Consider the following 18,470-nt stretch of genomic DNA (forward strand, 5'->3'; position numbering starts at 1 on the left):
TGAGTGGAGATTCAAAATTTAATAGTTTATATCTTACCAAGTGGTTTAAGTTAGACATTTTTTTTTAGAATTATCTTTTAGCCTCCAAATTTTGAAGAAAATATATGAAAATATGAGATTAAAGCTCCGTTTGGTGATCATTTTGTTTTTCGTTTTTTCTTTTTTAAATTAAGCTCATTTTCAATTCAATTCTTATTTGCATCTTTCTTTAACTGCAACGGTTAATTCTTATCCAAAAACAAAAATAAGTTTTTAAGAACTAATTTTTTTAGTTTTCAAATTTTGGCCTAATTTTTTAAACCATCAATAAAAAGTAAAGTATAAAGAAAAAAAATTGAAAGTTAAAATACTGTCTATAGACCTAATTTTAAAAAATAAAAAATCAAAAGCCAAATGATCATCCAACGAAGCATAGAAAAAATATATTTTGAAAATTTAAGGAATAAAGACACATATTATTCAAAACTTAGAGACTAAAAATATAATTTTTTTTTCTTTTTTTTTTTTTTTTTAAGTTGAACGTAGATGAGAGAATAAAACCTTAAACTTTTCTTTGGTACAATAAAGATAAGGATTTAAATCGCACGTTTTTTTTATCGATAACACATCCATATCCTATTGAGTTATTCTCACTTTTAGCGATAGATTTACTTTGTTTTTCAAAATTATTGATACCCTAAGATCATGGGAGTTGAAATAAAAATGAATTATTGAACACTAAAAAGAACCCAAAGAATTCAAATCCCACTGTTTTCTTTGAACTTATTCAGTATTAAAATGGAGATGATTTGAGAAAGAAGGAGAAAAGAAAAGAAAAGAGAAGAGAAGAGAAGACGGCTCTTTCTGTAAACCAAAACAACCAACCAAAGCAAAGTAAAGAAGAAAAGAAAACAAATAGACAAATCCAAAGCTCCCAAAGCTTCCACTGAAGTGAAGCCAAATCACTCTCTTTTATCTCTAAGCTCAGAAATCACCATTTCCTTCCTTTCTTCCTCTGATTCTCTGTGTTTCTACAATACCCATTTGCGATTCGACCAAAACCCACATTCCATTTCTCTCTAGAAATGTCATTCTCCTGCGGAATCGAGTGCGTTGTGGTTTTGGGTTGCTTAAGATGGGCTTGGAAGCGATGCACTTACATCGGCTCTTACGACAGCGCCACTTGGCCGCCGGCCACTTGCGACGACTTCGAGCCAGTCCCTCGAGTCTGCCGCTTAATCCTCGCCGTTTACGAGGCCGATCTCAATAACCCTCAATTTCTTCCTGATGGGGGCTACCGCCCCAACCCCGAATGGCTAATCAAGCGCGTCACTTACGAGCAGACACTGGGTCGGGCTCCGCCTTACATAATCTACATCGATCACGACCATCGCGAGATTGTTCTTGCGATTCGTGGTCTCAATTTAGTCAAAGAGAGTGATTACAAACTGTTGTTGGATAATCGATTGGGGATGCAGATGTTTGATGGTGGGTTTGTTCATCATGGTCTTTTGAAATCCGCGACTTGGTTACTGAATCAGGAATCTGAGACGCTTAAACGCCTTTGGCTTGAGAATGGATCCGATTACAATATGGTCTTTGCGGGTCATTCTTTGGGGTCTGGTGTAGCGGCGTTGTTGACTGTGATTCTGGTGAACCATCGGGACCGGTTGGGGGGTATTCCGAGGAGTAAAGTCCGGTGCTACGCGGTGGCGCCGGCCAGGTGTATGTCGCTTAATTTGGCTGTGAAGTATGCGGATGTGATTAATTCGGTCATTTTGCAGGTAATGGATGAGTTTTGCTCAAACCCCATTTGATTATTAATGATTTTTGACAAGTCTATTGCAGCTCCATACCAAACCGTGTCTTGATTTCTTCATGTTCTGTGGTATTTAGATCAAATTGGTGTTGAAGGATTTTGAGCATTCTTTCATTTTTTGGATTTCCTGATTTTCATTTTGTTCATTTTAGTTCTTACGTCTATTGTGGGATCCTTCACCTCAGTTTCTCCCTTCCCCACCATTTGACTGGAGCTTTGTTTTGTTATTTCTTAAGGACTTGCTTGTCGTCCTCGAATCAGTGCTCAGCAATTTTTTGTTCACCATGAAGCGATAGAAATTCAGTTGTTATGGATAAAGTTTTGTTTGTTTCTTTGTTTGTTATTTAAATTGACATGATCTGGAGTATTTGGTTCGAAAGAAATCATATGTTTTTGGAGAATAAAAGGGTTCCTTGGGAGGAAAGCTTGGCTTTGATTAAGATTCCTGTGGCCTTTTGAGTTCTTTCTAAAGCTTATTGCTATTCAGTTTTTCAGTTTAATTCTTGTTGTGTAATTCCTTTGGTTTGTATGTAATTTTTAGTTATGATTTTGGAGCTTCGTAGTTACTTGTTACTGCTCCCTTAAGGGCAGTCCTTTAGATTGTAGCTTTTAATTATCGATAAGAACTTTTTTCCTGTTTTTTCTTTACATGGTTTGGTTTGTTCTTATTCAGGATGATTTCTTGCCAAGAACAGCCACGCCCCTGGAAGATATATTCAAGTCAATCTTTTGGTATGTGTCACTATTGGGCTTACTTCTTTGGATCTATGACAATGGCAACCTCTTCTTCCTAGAACTAGTGCAATAAAATTGCTATTAATATCTCTTAAACCAGGCCTTGATGCTTTGCACAGTTTGCCTTGCCTATTATTTCTGGTTTGCTTGAGGGACACCTTCATACCAGAGGGTCGAAAGCTGCGGGATCAAAGAAGACTTTATGCACCTGGAAGAATGTATCACATTGTTGAAAGAAAATTTTGCAGGTATAGGCCACTTAAATTCTCCTTAATACATGAATGTTGAATATTGAATGTTCAGTCTTCCAAACTGAACAGGTTCATGCCGCTTTCCAAACATTAATCATTTACGTGACTTCAACTACAGCTGTCTTCATAAACTAAGTTTTTGTCCTTTGTAGCTTAATTCTTAATTCCAAATTTGCAACAAGACAACTGTTTGGTCTTCACACGACAAATCCAGCTGATTTTCACTGTATTGTTTTCCCTTTTGTTCAAATAAGCAGTTTGGTATATGGTGTCCACGACCTTTTTTTATACTTTTGTTGGAACATTGATTACGATTTGGAAATAGAAGAGGAGAGTGGGACCTATGGGTATATTTTACCACATTACATGCTTGAGACCCCTCAGTTTGTAAATGCCAATGTGAAGCATAGCACAATTAGGGGCAAAATTCAATTATTTGTTGTGGGTTCTGTATAGATAGTGAGCTCGATAGGTACACTCTATTCTGTATCAGGTTTAGTCTGATACCTTTCTCAGCCTTTTGGCTAAGATCAAGTGTAGTTGGAAAGCTTTATCCCAAGGATTTTGTTTCGTGGTGTGGTTTGTTCTTTGGGTAGTTTTAAGGTTTTATTTCTTTCTGTTTGTGGTTTTCAAGTTTAACCATCTCTTTATAGAAACTTCATTTATGTTTTTTTTTCCTTTCATTTATGTTTATTTTTCTTTAAGGAAAAAAGAGAGTAGAGGTCATTAATGAACAATCCTATTGTATAAGTTCCCGTTGATTTTCTCTACAAATCTATTTCTCAACTTCACTTTGCTTGCCACCAAAAGAAGGGGAATACAAGAGGGGAAAAAGAAAAGAAAAAACAGAAAAAGAATCAAAGTGAACTTCATCGCCTTGCTGATTTGCAAATGATCCCTGTCATTTAAATTTGTTGTTGGAATCAATTGTGATCCATTATCATCTTTCTGATTGTAATTTGAATTCCTAAGCCAACAATCGCACACACACAAGGTCTTAGCGTCGGACACTCTAATGAACACTCACAATCATTATCATCTTTCTGATTGTAATTTGAATTCCTATGCTTTCACTCCTTGCTTTCCAGATGTGGGAGGTTTCCTCCTGAAATTAGAACTGCTATTCCTGTTGATGGAAGATTTGAACATATTGTCTTGTCATGTCATGCCACATCAGATCATGGTATAATTTGGATAGAAAAGGAAGCAAGGAAGGCCTTGGAAGTAAGTATAATCTCTAACACTTCTTAATCGATAATTCATTGTTTCTCATTTATGTGCTCCAAAATCTTTTGTTATCCTCTTTCCCTCGCTTCTTCTGTGATGGGGATTCAAGGAATACAAAAAGATAATAAAGAATGTTTTTTACCACAAAAATTCTATAGTATTATCATAATTGTGCGGAAATTTATTTGAGAGTGCCCCCTGAGAAAGCTTTACTGGATAAATATCACAGAAATAATAGAACTCTTTTCTAACAACAAAAACTCCTGCCTCTCTGAAGCTTTAACTCCCCATATACAGTAGCTATATCTGCGCATCATACCACAAGATCTCTGTTTCGACTTAAAAGAGGCAACTGCAGAATTTCGTAGAAGCAGTTCTTGATCTTCATTCTTCTGGGTCCGGGGGATGATGCTATAATCACAAAATAGTAAACTCTTCCAACATGGCAATTTTTTTCTTTTCCTGCATATTCTAATAACATACTTGGACGTTGGGCCTATTGCAAGGACTTCTGCTGTGATTATACCTGCAACCATGCTCTTCTTCTATCACCCAAAAGTCTACCTTACTCCACGTCTCCAACATATTCTTTGTTTCTTTTTTCATATTTCTTTTAATTAAAACTCTATTCTCAAGTCAACAGATAGATCAAAGTGAGCTAATTTTATAATTTTGAGGACTATGCCTATTGCCTATCACTGAAGATGCACGGACGAACGTTAAATATACAGTGAGCACTCCTAATCCAGGGAGTTTATGTATAACAATGTATTGATAGAATGCTTTCACTGGTTATAAGCCCATTCCTCGAGTCCCACTAACTGCATCCAATATAAGCACACTACACAACCCTCTTCCATAAGCCCTCGAAAGTTACTACTAGCTCCATTGAGAAATTCTTCAGATATTTCCTATGGAATGGAACAAAGATGAAAGGAGGTAGGCAGTTGGTCAATTGATCTAAAGTCAGTCCTTGTCCCCCTGAATGGCTTGGGCTTAATAGGCAAAGGAACCTTCTCTGATGGTGAATACTTATGGTGAAATGAAACTGAAATTATGTGGGCAAAAAAAAAGTACAAATGCTCAAGGAAGTGAAATTACATGGTGTAAATTCTTAATGAAGATTCCAAAGTCTGAAGTTCCTTGTCCCATCATTTTCTTGTTGTCATTGTCCTTTTCCAATGACAACAGTGCCATACCAATCAGAGTTTTTCCCATTTCCAATTCCATCCCATAATTTAAACCATAAAACTTAATTATTGATGTCACCCAAAGAAATTTATAGGATATAAGTAGGTATCTTTACATCATGTATGATTTCTTCATAAGTTTCCAAGGCAAAATTTTGCTGAAATACTCTTTATGCCAACATCTAAAAGTAGCTGTGATACTTTGCAAATACTAATACATAATTTAACAAAGTATTTCACACTCAGTTGATGAAAGAATCTGCCGATACTACAACTACAACAGCACCAAAAATACAGAAATTTGAGAGGAAGAAAACCCTTGATAAAGAGCACAAAGATGCTTTAGAAAGAGCTGTTAGTCTGAATGTTCCTCACGCCGTGAACTTGGAGGAGGAAGCTTCTCACCATGAAGATGAAACACAAGAGCCTCCTCCAAGCAAAAGTGGAGATTCCTCGACAAAGACGAAACCAGCTTCTGCCAGGACAACCTGGGACGAAGTAGTTGAAAAGCTATTTCATAGAAACGAATCGGGAGATCTTCTTCTTAGAAAAGATGTAGCAACAGCAACAGAAACAGATGAAGGCCCCCCTCAATCTCAATAACATTGTCACTCCGTTCCTCGTGTAAGTCATTTTGAGGTTAGATTTCCTTGTGCATTTTACGTCTGTTGCGAGTATAAGGACGGGATACATCTTATTCTTCATGTTTGTGAATTTTTCTGTAAAATAGTCATGATTTTTACAATTGGGCAGTTTGCCTTCAGCGTAAATAACAATTATACAGATGAAGGGAAAGAAAGTGTTGTCCTATTATGTCAAAAACATTCTTTAAATTGTGATTGATGTTATTATTTTGCTTGTGGATTCCTTTGGCGATTAATTGACAACTGTTGTGATTTTTTTCCCCATCTTGTTTGTCTGTATTCTATTAAAGCAGTTATTACAATTACATTGGAATTTAACAACTCAAATGTTGGGGATGCGCCGATTTGAATTTCCTTGCAGGTTTTTTTAAGCTTACATTGCTATATCAACCTAAAAAGAAAAAAAGAAAAAAAGAAAAGAAAAGAGAATTCTCCATAATTAGTTAAAATTTTGATAACGTTGATATCAATGTCAATAGTTCAAGTGCATTGATGTGTTGCCAAAATTTTTGAGATCTGCTTGTAAATTAAATTAAATTACAAAAATACTATGTACTTAAATGAAATAGCATTTTAGAAGATGAAACAGACAATTCAATTGATTAAATTGTAGTCGAGCATAAAACATGATAGCCGATCAAGCAAAACATAAACTTCAATCACCCAAAAAATTATCAACTTGATCAAACACAAGCTTGCAAAATCCCAGAGGAGAAAAAAAGGAGATGAGAGAACGGACGGAGTTGGTTTCAAGAATGAGAAGCTGAAGGGCAAGAGAATTGATGGAGCACAATGTCGAGATTCTTGACGGGGAATAGAAAGACATCTCGAGGTTTTGAAGAATAGGTCCTATAAATACAGGATATCTTAACATTGTGTGAAGACAACTAAACTTAATCCTTTATACATAAAGCAATTTACCTATTTGCAATATCGATGATCCCAAGCTTGGTTCGTTCAGAATCAACAAAAAAGGTAGAAGTTTTGATAACAGAGGGTCAAACAGCATCATCTCCATTAACAGGCAAAATACAAATCTAGTCTACTGGAGCAAAAATAAAATAAAATAAACTAAATAATCAACCCCGAGAATGCGATATATATTCTTACAGCTAACAATAAGTGGTTAATCAGATCATACTTTGATTTTTGCATATTCAAAGGTTCCTCAGGTTTGCATGGCTTCTGCATGGTAGTTTTCAAGCTCTTTGTCAAGTTCATCTGAGGACTTCTCCACAGGTTTCTTTCTTCCCTGGCCACGGCCACGACCACGCCCTCGGCCACGGCCGCCTCCACCTCCTCCTACACCTTGTCCACGATTCCAGCCACCTCGCCCACGGCCACGGCCATTCCTCAGCCCTCCACGATGGCTTGGACTATACAAAATCCAAGAACTTTAATAAAACCACGGCAACAAAAACTAGTTTTACCAATTCAAGCAAAGTTTGTTCATCTTTACTCCATTTCCAACTCGCGATGTACAGTTTTAAAACTTGAAAGGAAGCTGAGCCATCGTACACATAATATCGCTTCGTTCATCTTTTGTCAATTCCTCAAATTAGGCTTCGGGACCTCTCCCATAAGCCTTTGGGTTATGTTCTCTTTTCATTTATATATATAGTCTTGTTTCTCATTGAAAAAGAAAAATAATAATAAAAGACTTATTAGACACTTTTTGAAGTTTAGAGATCTATGGAATACAAAATTGTAAGTTTGAAGATCTATTAGATATTTTTGAAAGCTCAAGAACTAAATAGATACAAACTATAAAGTTGTAATTTAACCTCATAAAAGCTACAAGAAAAATATTGTTTTGCTTGTGTTTTCATTTCTTTCTCCATATCAATTTTCAAAAATAACTTAGGCGAATTTAGACAGTTTGATTTATAAAAATTTTAAAACACACGCACACAAGCATTGCACTACTATTACTAACATCTGTTGTCCGCTTTTTCTTTTTTGTTCTAAAAACTGTATTAAGGAAATAATTCATTAGCCTGTCTTCCACACTTCCAAACAGGTAGAAAAGAAATAAGTAAATAACTCTCAGTTCTAACGCCCCTAAGAAAATCAGGGATACGAGTAACCAAGAACAACTGACTTCAAAACCAATCCAACTAGCAGGCAGTAAAACAATCCCATAACATAGTAATGATAATAATAATAATAAAACCTAGCTACTCCACTACTGAATATAAGAATTTCATGCTGAAAGCAATGTCCAGTCAGAACTTACCCAGGAAAAGGGTTGACCACGTTGGAGCTAGCAGTACGACCAGATTCAGGCCTGCATATACCCAACAAATATTAATATTACTAAACATTGTAGCAGATAATATTTCTTTTCATCAAAAAAGTTAAAAATACGACTTTTAAAGGACAACACAAAAAGGCAAGGGGGTCAGTTTCAGACACCGCAGCCAAGGACATAGGAAGATAAGAAACCATTAACAGACTACAACAAAATTTATCAAAGAATCGAAAATACGTAAATTTTTTCCTTCTCTTTTCTTCCTCCTTTTTTTTTCTTTTTTTGATAAAATCGAATATAATACGTAAATTTATCAAAGAAACCATTAACAGACTACAACAAAATTTATCAAAGAATCGAAAATACGTAATATTACTCCATGTTAAAAGCGAGAAAGCATGCGTTTTCAGACCTAAAACGAATCTTGAGGTTGTATTTTAAGAAGTAACTTGACTGCAATCAGCAAATGCTAGTTTAGGCCAGTTGGAAGAATTTGTGCATCTAGTATAGTCACATTACATTGGAAGCAGCATACTCACGATGGAACTTCTTAGAGATTTTACATACATACGATTGAACTGAAAATACTATTTAGATGAAAAGAACATTTATTACATATCTTCAAAGCATTAAACATTAAATTAAAATGGCATAACCAGCCCATCAGAATCTTCCAGTTTGAGATTAGTAGAGATCATAGTATAAGAACCTATAGGTCAAAACTCAAAAGTTACTATACCATTTTGTTTCTAATGAGGACTATTTGAAATACTCACAAATGCTGTTTTCTGTCAAAGATTAGTATTTTCTCCAAGGTGATCTCGATGAAGCCTTTCCCTATTACCTAAAGACGAAGAAAACAACTCAAAGATGGCTGCTCTTCCCCCTATTTCGGTTGATTTAAGTTCTTCTAAGGGTATTTCAAAACATGTTTGTTTTCATTTTATTGGGAACAGTAACTTATGTTGACTAAATGAATTTACAAAAGGTGAGATCTTATCCAGTGGATTACAAAAAAAAAAACATCTCCCATTGGGCATGAGATTTGATAAACTATAATTTAGAAAGGTGAGCTCAATTTACACCAATTAAAGGAGACGTATCTAATAGATGTTAAATAAGATTAGAGGTCTTGTTCCTTATCTAAAAAGATACTAGAGTTGCATTCCAACCAGTAAGACCATGTTAAATAAGATTAGAGGTCTTGTTCCTTATCTAAAAAGATACTAGAGTTGCATTCCAACCAGTAAGACCACAAGAAATCCCGAATGAAGTTCAGACAAAGAATCTTCCTCTCCTTGAAAAGGTCTACAATGAAAACCAATGCTTTCAAGACACAACCAAGCGCTCACCTTGGGCGATGCGATATGAGGCATTTCTGCCTCTTGCAATCTCTGGGCAACCAACTTCAAAGGGGCGCTCACATTGGTGGCACCTCACAGTGCCTTGATGCACCTTGGCTATTTGACGAAGGCGTGCACCCAGCGAAGTACTGTGTTTCATTATTTTTTTTTTAATTTGCTTGATACCCAAGGAATTCAATCCGAAGCCATGAAGAAAGAGCCTTGGTGAAGATTTTCCATATTTGATTCGATTTTATTAGGCATTTTAAATTCAGCATCTTTCCCCTTCAATTTCTTCTTCTTCAAGGCTTCTTCCGATAGACTCTTCTTCAATGTTGGTCTTTCAGAACAGAGCGACAATTCTTCTTCAAATCTTCTTCCACAAACGAGTGACAGTTCTTCTTTCAACGTCTTCTTCCGCAATATTCCTCTTCTATTTTGCATCTCGTTCTGATTTGAAATCTAAGTGAATAAACTTAATGTTCCTCTCCTATTTTATATTCTTCTTGTCGGTTGGGTTTGTGCTTTGTGGTCACCTCCACCGATAAATTTCAATTTTCTTCTTTCCACTTTTTTTAAACCATTGAATCACTGATTAAATGGTTTAAATGTTAAATTGTTAATATTCTGTCGGTGGGTTGGTGGGTTTTGTAGTCAATGATAGGTTTTGTGATCAGTGGGTTCTTTGGTAGTTTTTTAAATAATGAAATAATGATTATATTATAGTATACATATTAGACTAGTATATTATATATTCTTAAAAGTTTAGTTTAATTTGTATTCTATCTTATTATTAATTTTGTTCATTTTTATTGGTAGGATTTTGTTCATTTTTATTGATTAGATTATTATTTAATATTTTAACATTTGGATTATTTTACCATTTATTAGAATTAATCTTTGAAGTTTTGACATATATACATATATATCCTTATGTTCTGCATATATTATTTAATTATTTATTTATTCATTGTGCCTCGCTTCATTCAGGCATCGCCTTTTTTTCGCCTCTTGCCTTCGCACTTAGTGTTTTACACTTTGAAAACACTGCTGAAAACAAGAGGGAGAATGTCCCTAACATCAAGAGGAAAGGTGATCTGCCACCCAAACTCTTGACGAATGAAGTCCCAAAGATTTCGGCTTGCTTGCACCAAAACAAGAGATGACTATGCAAATCTCCATCGACTTTGCACAAAATGCCGCAGTTAGGAGACATGGATATCCAAATAGATTTCCTTTGAAGGTGGTTGTAAGAATTAAGACATGACTGGCTTGACGACTCTCCTATAAAGAACTTCACCTTTTTGCGGCATAATTCTTTCTAAATGCTTAGATAGATCTTTACAGCCAATTGTTCCATCGAAGCTAACGAAAGATTTTGATGAGGAAAAAAAGAAACCCATCCATCTCTAAATTCCAGCATCAAATGTCAGGGATACATTGACATTCACACCGACAAGAGCATATGAAGGCTGGCCCAATCCCAGTTTCTCCTTGAGTCAAATATCTCCCACACCAGAAGCTCCAAGAAGCCAAAGATTTGTTACACATGTCAGCCACAAAATAACCAATCCCGTGCAATAGCAAACAAAGAGGGAAAGCTCTATTTCAGAGCCTCAATACCAATCCACAAATCAGGAGTACCAATAACATTAGCAACTTTGCAAGTGATGAGTGAAACAATAACTTTCTTCCACAGGGTGGTGGATTTCTCTTTATGAAGTCACCAAATCCATTTAGCCAACAAGGATATATTATTCCAACAATCCAGTAAACCTCCTACTAAAGTTAACTTACTTCTTCCCATCTAAGATTAAGAACAACCCTTTTATTTGTTGCCCATCCACAAAAAGTTCCAAAAGAATGTGATGGATGCTGAGGGAGTGGATGGGAAAAAGGGATAAATAGTAGATGGGAAGGTTGGCCAATGATGCTTGAATGAGAATCTATCGGTCTCCATTAGAGATGTATGAGTAGAGCCTTTCCTAAATTTTCTCAATGATGGAAACCAAAAAAAATGATGAAGTTTTATGCTCAGCATTTGGAGGCAAGCCTAGATAAGTCATAGGTGGCTGGCCAATCACCAACCTTGCAGTCCAAATTCACCACTAATGAAGTGAACATATGGATCAAGGTCAACCCCAAAAAATTCCAACTTTTGACAACTCATGTTCAAACTAGATACATCCTCAAAACATGTTGGGTTATTATGGGAGTTATCGAAAGAGGTCCACCCCTTTTTTAGAAGGAAAAAGAACTTTTCATTGATATAGTGAAACGAGTCTAATGTTTAAAAATATAATGAAACAAAGCAAATAAGAAATTTAAAATACAAACATGAGCAGCACAAGAGTATCTAACAAAATGATGCTAAGACAAAGTTCATTGTAAAGAAATTCTTCTAGAAGGCTTTTTTATCCCTCTTCAAGAGGAAAATTCCACTTTTCTTGTTGCTAAGATTATTTTGGTTAATGGGTGATAATGCTGGTTTTGCATTTGGATGGGATAGTATTTTAGCTTCCATGGCTTTCCAAATCTAAGGCCTTGCTTCTTGGATTACTTTGCTTGTTTTCTTCTCCTTTGGGTGCTTTATTCTTCGATGTTTAATTTCAGCAACAGTAATTTTTGGACACTTGTACTTCATTAGTTTCAATGCTGTTCTTTTCACTCCCTTCAGAAGCTTGTATTTTTCAACTTTTTTTTCGTTCTATCTATCAATGAAAAGTTTACCTCTTTTAAAATTTACGACTGTTTGGAGGGTTCATCTTCCCAAAGCTATTTTCTTTATTGTTTTTCTAAAGAAATAATTTTATTGATGAGTGAAATTACAAAAGGAGAAAAGGAGATATCCCCAATCCAAAGGAGTTAAATTGGACAAAAGAGAGGAAAGAGTATAAAAGGAGACAAGATAATTCAATTTACACCAAGAAAAAGGAATAAAGAGGACATTATCAAAAAATTGTCTACATGTAGTCTCCTTAAATTTGAAGGTTCGACGATTTCTTTCACTCCATATAGACCAAAGAAAGGCACGAAATAGATTCTTCCACAAAAGATCCTTCTCTAATTTGAAGGGATGACCCAAAAGAAGGGCATCGAGCATGTTGGGGTCATTTGGAAGGACCACCGGCCAGTTGAAAGAATTTCTCAAATCATTCCAAAAATAACAAGCATACTGGCAATGGATGAATAGGTGACCTAGCTTGAATCTCCTGGCTGCACTTACAATCATTCCATTAGCCTATTTTCTTTATTTTCATCTACCAATGAAAGATTTGTTCCTTTTTTTTCATTTTATATATGTGACTGTCAAAGCCAGCTTACTCACCGCGTCCTACTACATTTTGATTATCGAAATAACTTGCAGGATATTAAATCCTACGTATATGACCACCATGTCTACAACCTATTACCCCTAGACCCTTTATTATTGGACCCTTTATCATTTACATGGGCCCTTATTGATCACTAGGTCAACCCATAGTGATAATGAGATGTTTGTTCCCATTAAAAAAATCCATCGTCATTCCATGCACAATTTACACGGGTAGGTCATGTGGTTGTTTTTTAATAAATGTCGGAACCCACAAATGGAACAGTTCTTGCAACATGAAAATAACTCATACATGCCATGGAAAACACAGCTAGGTGGGTCCCACTATTAAAAAACACCAATTTTATAATTATAATTTATAAATTCCTTATATTATGGGCCCCAAGTGTTCACAACTCCCTAGATTTCATAACTCCTTACTTTCACTATTCCACTTCTTACCCCAAACACTCCCTAAGTGCTACCTCCTTGTGGAAAAATGGCACAGTCGCAAGGTGGGTAAGGGAAGCGAGATATGGTTATGGGAAGACCAATGGCTAAGAATATGCACCAATAAAATTCACTCACCCACTCTAGGGTGGGGAACTCAAGAGGATTAACAATGTCAAGCAGAGGTTATTAGTTAGAGTGTGTTTGGCCCAAGGAGTTGTAAAGTAGGAGTAGGGAAGTAAGAGTGTGAATTCCACCATTTGTTTGGCCCAAAGAGTTATGGGTCCCACTATAAAAAAAATCAATTTTATATCTTATCAACTCCTTACACCGTAAGTCTAGGAGTTCATGTAACTCCTTACTCCCCACTATTCCACTCCTTATCCCAAACAACCCCTTTAGGACTTGAAATTCTCACGAGAAATCTAACGATGAAGCTTGTGAGTAGCGCCATCTACCAGATCTACCAATTAGTTGTAGTTTATCTTTGCAAGAGGATTCCAACAAGTGGTCAACATTAACGGACACATCTCTGATATTTAATTTGTCAACCAAACATAAATTAACCCTGCTATTATTAACTGAATTTGGAAGTCTCAAGTCCCAGTAGAAGTCATCACATATAGTTTGAAAATATTCCTCATGGTGTTCTCTCTCTAAGAAGTTTGCTAGGCCTTTCTATTCAAGATATATATTGCAATTGGGTTGTTTGATTGTTTCCTTTGTTCCATTTTAGGTTTCATTTGACTACCATTCCCCCTGGAAAAGGTAAGGACAAATAGGGGGAGTTCACCTACCAAGAACTTCTGAAGGAGGCAAATGATAGTTTCCCTTTAGGGAATAAGAAGCAACTTAAAAGTAGGAAGATAAAAATGACCAAGAAATAGAATAATGTGCAGTAACTTTCTATTCCCAGCACACAGTCATTAACAATATAGATGTTAAAATTAATTAAGAAAATAGATAAAAGGAAGAGAAGAAGTAACTAGAATACTACATACGTTAAAACAACTGTCCTCCTGCTTCTTCCATTCACTCCAGTAACGTTTATACGTGCAGAAACTGGCATTTCAGCATTATCACCAAGCATTTCAATCTTCATTGGCCTCCCATCCAATAACACATTGTTATACCGCTTCAAAGCAGCAAATGCATCACTTCGACGAGTATATACCACCTCTGCTGAGCCCTTCAATAAACAATGGGAAGTTTATCAGCCAACTAAAGCTTGATAAGGGAGCTAACTTTTATATACACATCTAAAACAGAAATACAATGACTATCATATTTTCTTATAAATCTCATGCTAAATTAAGAGAAACTAAATATAAATAACAATAATAAGCAAAGACAATGAAGAGGAGCAAGAATTAGAGAATACGTGGTCAAGGAACGATACACACTAAAGAATGAGACTATGCCACCACATGTGAAACCACAATCAATCTCATAAACTGTACTGGTTTGCAAATAGGTTGAGTCCTTAAAGAAGAGGAAAAGAAACTCAACCCTGAAAACCTTAATGGAAGGGTTGGAATAACAAGTTTTTGAGATATCTAGATTCAAATGAACTGAATATATTAGATTAGCTATGTTCAAACTCCTTAAAAATGAAGTGCGTTGAGCATAGCCGGCACAAGTTGATTAAAAATACAACATTCTTTTTTTCTCACAATAAGATCGCTTCTATTCCATCCCTACTTTAATTCATAAACAGAGCCTATTGCACATATTACTAATAATTAATTACTTTGTAGTGTAATTTTATTCATGAAATAAAATATCAAACCATTATAGAGATTATTTTAAAAACATGCAATATATATATATTTGCACACATATATATCAAGTAATATATATACACACATATATATCTATACAATATATACACACACACATACATCCGTGAGTGTCCGGGCCAACTTACGTGCACCTCGACTAATCTCACGGGACAACCCGCCTAACCCTACAACATTTGGGTGTCAAGTAAACTCGTAGGAAATGGATTGAACCCTTGACCTCTTAGCCATTTAGTGAGACTATATTTCCTTTTTACCTCTAGGTCAACCCATGATGGTATATGTATATATGTACGTGCATATATATATATATGTGTATATTATTCATTAACTTGAAGTTGTTACATGTATTCTAGTTAAAAGTTCAGTATAATAGTTTTTTTAGCACCACCAGTCGATCCAACTTCTAAAGTAAGGATTCAGTACAGCATACAAATAAAGTTGAATTCACCAAAAGCAAATACTAACTCAAACGTCACACAGCTGTGGCTACAGTCCAAAACAATATTGATACTTGATTCCAGAGAGAGCCAAATAGCAACACGTTACTGCATAATTTTACAAAGACAGTGGAGGAACTTACACTTGGACGACCATTTTTGTCATAATGAATTGCAAATCTTTTCAGGTCTCCAATCTCAGAGAATAACTCCTGAGTTCACCGTCGGGTTCCAAGTGAATATTAATCAAAAAAAATGAAGAGAAAGCATCTTTAGTCAAATATATATGGCTTGAGTTGTACCCTTATATCTTCTTTGGACACCCCATAATCCAAGTTGGAAACGTACAACTTTGTGCCAATTTCAATCCCAGAAATCCCTGAAGCTCTAAGACTATCTTCGAATAAATCATGCTGCCATTGAACATTCTTCATTCTGCGTGGGGGCTGATGAAAGCATGCAGATAAGAATCCAGACGGGGAAAATACATATCAGCTTATAAATCGACAAGAATATAATTCTCCACCCTTGAAAGTCCTTTGAAAATAACCCAGATAACCCACACGTATTCAATATTTGCAAAGATAATGGTACGAATACACCAGAAGACTATTCGGATCAGAGGGTGACCCCCAATGAGATTCTCCACAGAACAACAATTTTACTGATCCACTTCTGTTAAAGTTACTATAGTGTTGTTATTTGAGATCCACGTGAGCATGTATTTTCAAGGAATATCAGGTTCTCAAGCATATGCATTAAACATCACAGTTTAAAGCTTGCCTTGCGAATTGAGTAAGCAGATGCCCGTGCATTTATGCCGAGAGGACCCCTGCGAACTGATCCTACCACTACTCCTCTTCCACCATTAAAAGACCCACCTGCTCCACGACCACGACGGGCCCTACCTCGTGCTCTAAGCTTCTCACGGTTACTCTTCTTTATCACATCCTCTAATGACATATCCAAAGGAGTAGCCATTGGTGTGGTAGGAGGAAACAGATTACAAGAAACTATAGAAAAGAAGTCCTGCAGAAAGGTAAGATAAACATTAATCATGATACTTGCACGAAACTTGATCTTTCTTTGTTCTTTTTTTTTTTTCCTTTTTTTATTTTTTTTTTTTTGACAATAACAACCACTTCCATGAAACTTGATAAATCAATACTTCATTTGATGAATCAACTGTAACATCCATCTTCGACAGAACACAAACTCCCATCCTGACTACAGCCCAACCAGGACTCTAAAGTGCCAAAGTAGATTTTTCTAAAACAATGTGTTTCATAACACTAGTAAAGGTAAAAGTAATAGTAAGGCAATGCATAAACATCAAGACAATGTGAGGCATAAGCATGAATTTAATTTTTTTAAAAAAAAAAAAAAGAAACAAAAACACTCATGAAAAAGCACACAATGATTACAGAACATAATGATTATACCAATTACAATAAATAAAGCTTACAGATCACAGCTATGAAAATGAGCTAAAGTAGAGGGGACGACTAAGGGTACAATAATGGAGAAAAAATAGAAGAAGTAATATCTAGTTATTGCTTGGATCTCCAAATTGTGATTAATGATTATAAAGATTGTTTTCATAATGTTGTGGGATCCTTGTAATTGAAAGAATTAAATTATTCAAATAATATCAAATACATAGGAATTAACCGATTATTTACATATTGTGCAACTTGACAAAAGGAAAGAAACCCTGCTTTTCTGACACCTCGTAATTTATGCTCCCCAAATTTATTCCATTTTGATTCACCTCGAGCTTTTGAAACGACAATAAATAAACAAAACTACTCATAAAACAACCCCATCCCTAAGTCTGTAGGTCTGTTTCTTTTCCAACTAAACTCCACCATGAGCTTTCAGGTTCTTTTACGTGGACCTGGACCATAATGATGATTTTATAATTAAAAGAAAACAATATAGTCCTGATGATAAAGAGTAGAAAGTCTAAAATAAATGTAATTCTCGTTTCTTATGTTCTGTTTTAAGATCGTCCTCCAGCCTTTCAATAACTTAAAACTTTGGAATTCATGCAATCAAAACGTAGAGTTGTAAACAGATTTTTTAGAAAAAGAAAACGCCAGTCCATGATTGCTCCAACTGCGGTATCCATGCCCATATATGATATATTTGCTTCCAAAATCAATGAAATTATAATAAAGACACACTCAAGACAGTCCAATTAACTCAGATTTCAGATCTAAAACCGAGAAGTAGGAAATAGACGCATGAGAAAAAAGAAAATAAGCATCATCCAAGGGTTAAAAAGATATCTACACTCACCACCACTTATAAGGGGAAAAAAATACATACAAGAATGTAAAAGACAATAGAAATGAAGTCAAAAAAACACATAGAACGATGGTTATTAACAAAACATTTTATGCAGGAAACAATAGTTCATCATACAAAAGAACCAAACATCCTCGCTCGATTTCAACTTCGAAAACACTTTCAAGATCCATAATCACACATAACAACCATATTCTTATAAACATAACAAAAGAGAATCCCGATCGCATCTTCTCAAAAAAAAAAAGAAAAAACAACAATATTTCCATTCAAAACTCCGATTGACAAATAACCTAACAGTAAAACGACATATCAAATTCACATAATGACCAGAGTTTATATAAAAAAAAAAAAATAGAGAGAGAAAAGAAAGAAAGAAAGAAAAAGATTAGAAAAGTTACCTGAAGATTATCCCTAGAAACAGTCGAAGGACTTCCGAGAGAGCGAGAGAGAGCGAAGATCAAAACTTCAACAAGATCAAAGAGAGGGTTTGGAGGGGATGATGATGGAAAGTGATATCAGGGCGTCTAAGAGAGAAACTGAGATTCTTCAGGCGAGAGGCGGCGGCTGTGGCGACCTGAGAGAGACTTTTCCTTCGGGACTAAGAAGACGATATTTTTCTCATCGAACATTTTGTTCTTCCCTTTGTTTTTTAATTTTTACAATTGCATTCTCGTAGACAAAAATAGTCCATTTTGTCGATAAATTATTGAAATTTG

At 35.4% G+C, this 18,470-nt stretch overlaps 2 protein-coding genes across 2 annotated transcripts; one reads left to right on the forward strand and one right to left on the reverse strand.

The window, feature by feature from the left end:
- Positions 1 to 743: 743 nt before the first annotated feature.
- Positions 744 to 6,109, forward strand: LOC120085003. The gene is made up of 5 exons (XM_039040822.1): positions 744 to 1,763; positions 2,472 to 2,530; positions 2,653 to 2,781; positions 3,873 to 4,008; positions 5,448 to 6,109. Exons 1-5 carry the CDS (start codon positions 1,065 to 1,067, stop codon positions 5,802 to 5,804), a joined length of 1,380 nt encoding a protein of 459 aa, XP_038896750.1. The 5' UTR covers positions 744 to 1,064; the 3' UTR covers positions 5,805 to 6,109.
- Positions 6,110 to 6,655: 546 nt separating this feature from the next.
- Positions 6,656 to 18,409, reverse strand: LOC120085013 (THO complex subunit 4D-like). The gene is made up of 7 exons (XM_039040833.1): positions 18,153 to 18,409; positions 16,225 to 16,470; positions 15,744 to 15,887; positions 15,585 to 15,653; positions 14,204 to 14,391; positions 8,082 to 8,132; positions 6,656 to 7,221 (listed from the first exon to the last, which is right to left on the reverse strand). The coding sequence occupies exons 2-7, from the start codon at positions 16,420 to 16,422 to the stop codon at positions 7,014 to 7,016; spliced, it is 858 nt and encodes a 285-aa protein (XP_038896761.1). The 5' UTR covers positions 16,423 to 16,470; positions 18,153 to 18,409; the 3' UTR covers positions 6,656 to 7,013.
- Positions 18,410 to 18,470: the final 61 nt, after the last annotated feature.

The sequence above is a fragment of the Benincasa hispida genome, chromosome 1 (assembly GCF_009727055.1).
Source record: "Benincasa hispida cultivar B227 chromosome 1, ASM972705v1, whole genome shotgun sequence".
Classification (NCBI taxonomy): Eukaryota; Viridiplantae; Streptophyta; class Magnoliopsida; order Cucurbitales; family Cucurbitaceae; genus Benincasa; species Benincasa hispida.

Bases quoted from the DNA above. Each gene is read 5' to 3' on its own strand.
- LOC120085013 (XM_039040833.1), bottom strand. From the start codon at position 16,422: ATGGCTACTCCTTTGGATATGTCATTAGAGGATGTGATAAAGAAGAGT. The intron at 14,392-15,584 runs GTAAGTTCCTCC...TGTTTATTGAAG, and splicing joins ACAAAAATGGTCGTCCAAGT to GGCTCAGCAGAGGTGGTATA. The intron at 7,222-8,081 runs GTAAGTTCTGAC...GATTTTGTATAG, and splicing joins GTGGTCAACCCTTTTCCTGG to TCCAAGCCATCGTGGAGGGC.
- LOC120085003 (XM_039040822.1), top strand. From the start codon at position 1,065: ATGTCATTCTCCTGCGGAATCGAGTGCGTTGTGGTTTTGGGTTGCTTA. The intron at 1,764-2,471 runs GTAATGGATGAG...GTTCTTATTCAG, and splicing joins TTAATTCGGTCATTTTGCAG to GATGATTTCTTGCCAAGAAC. The intron at 2,782-3,872 runs GTATAGGCCACT...CTTGCTTTCCAG, and splicing joins GTTGAAAGAAAATTTTGCAG to ATGTGGGAGGTTTCCTCCTG.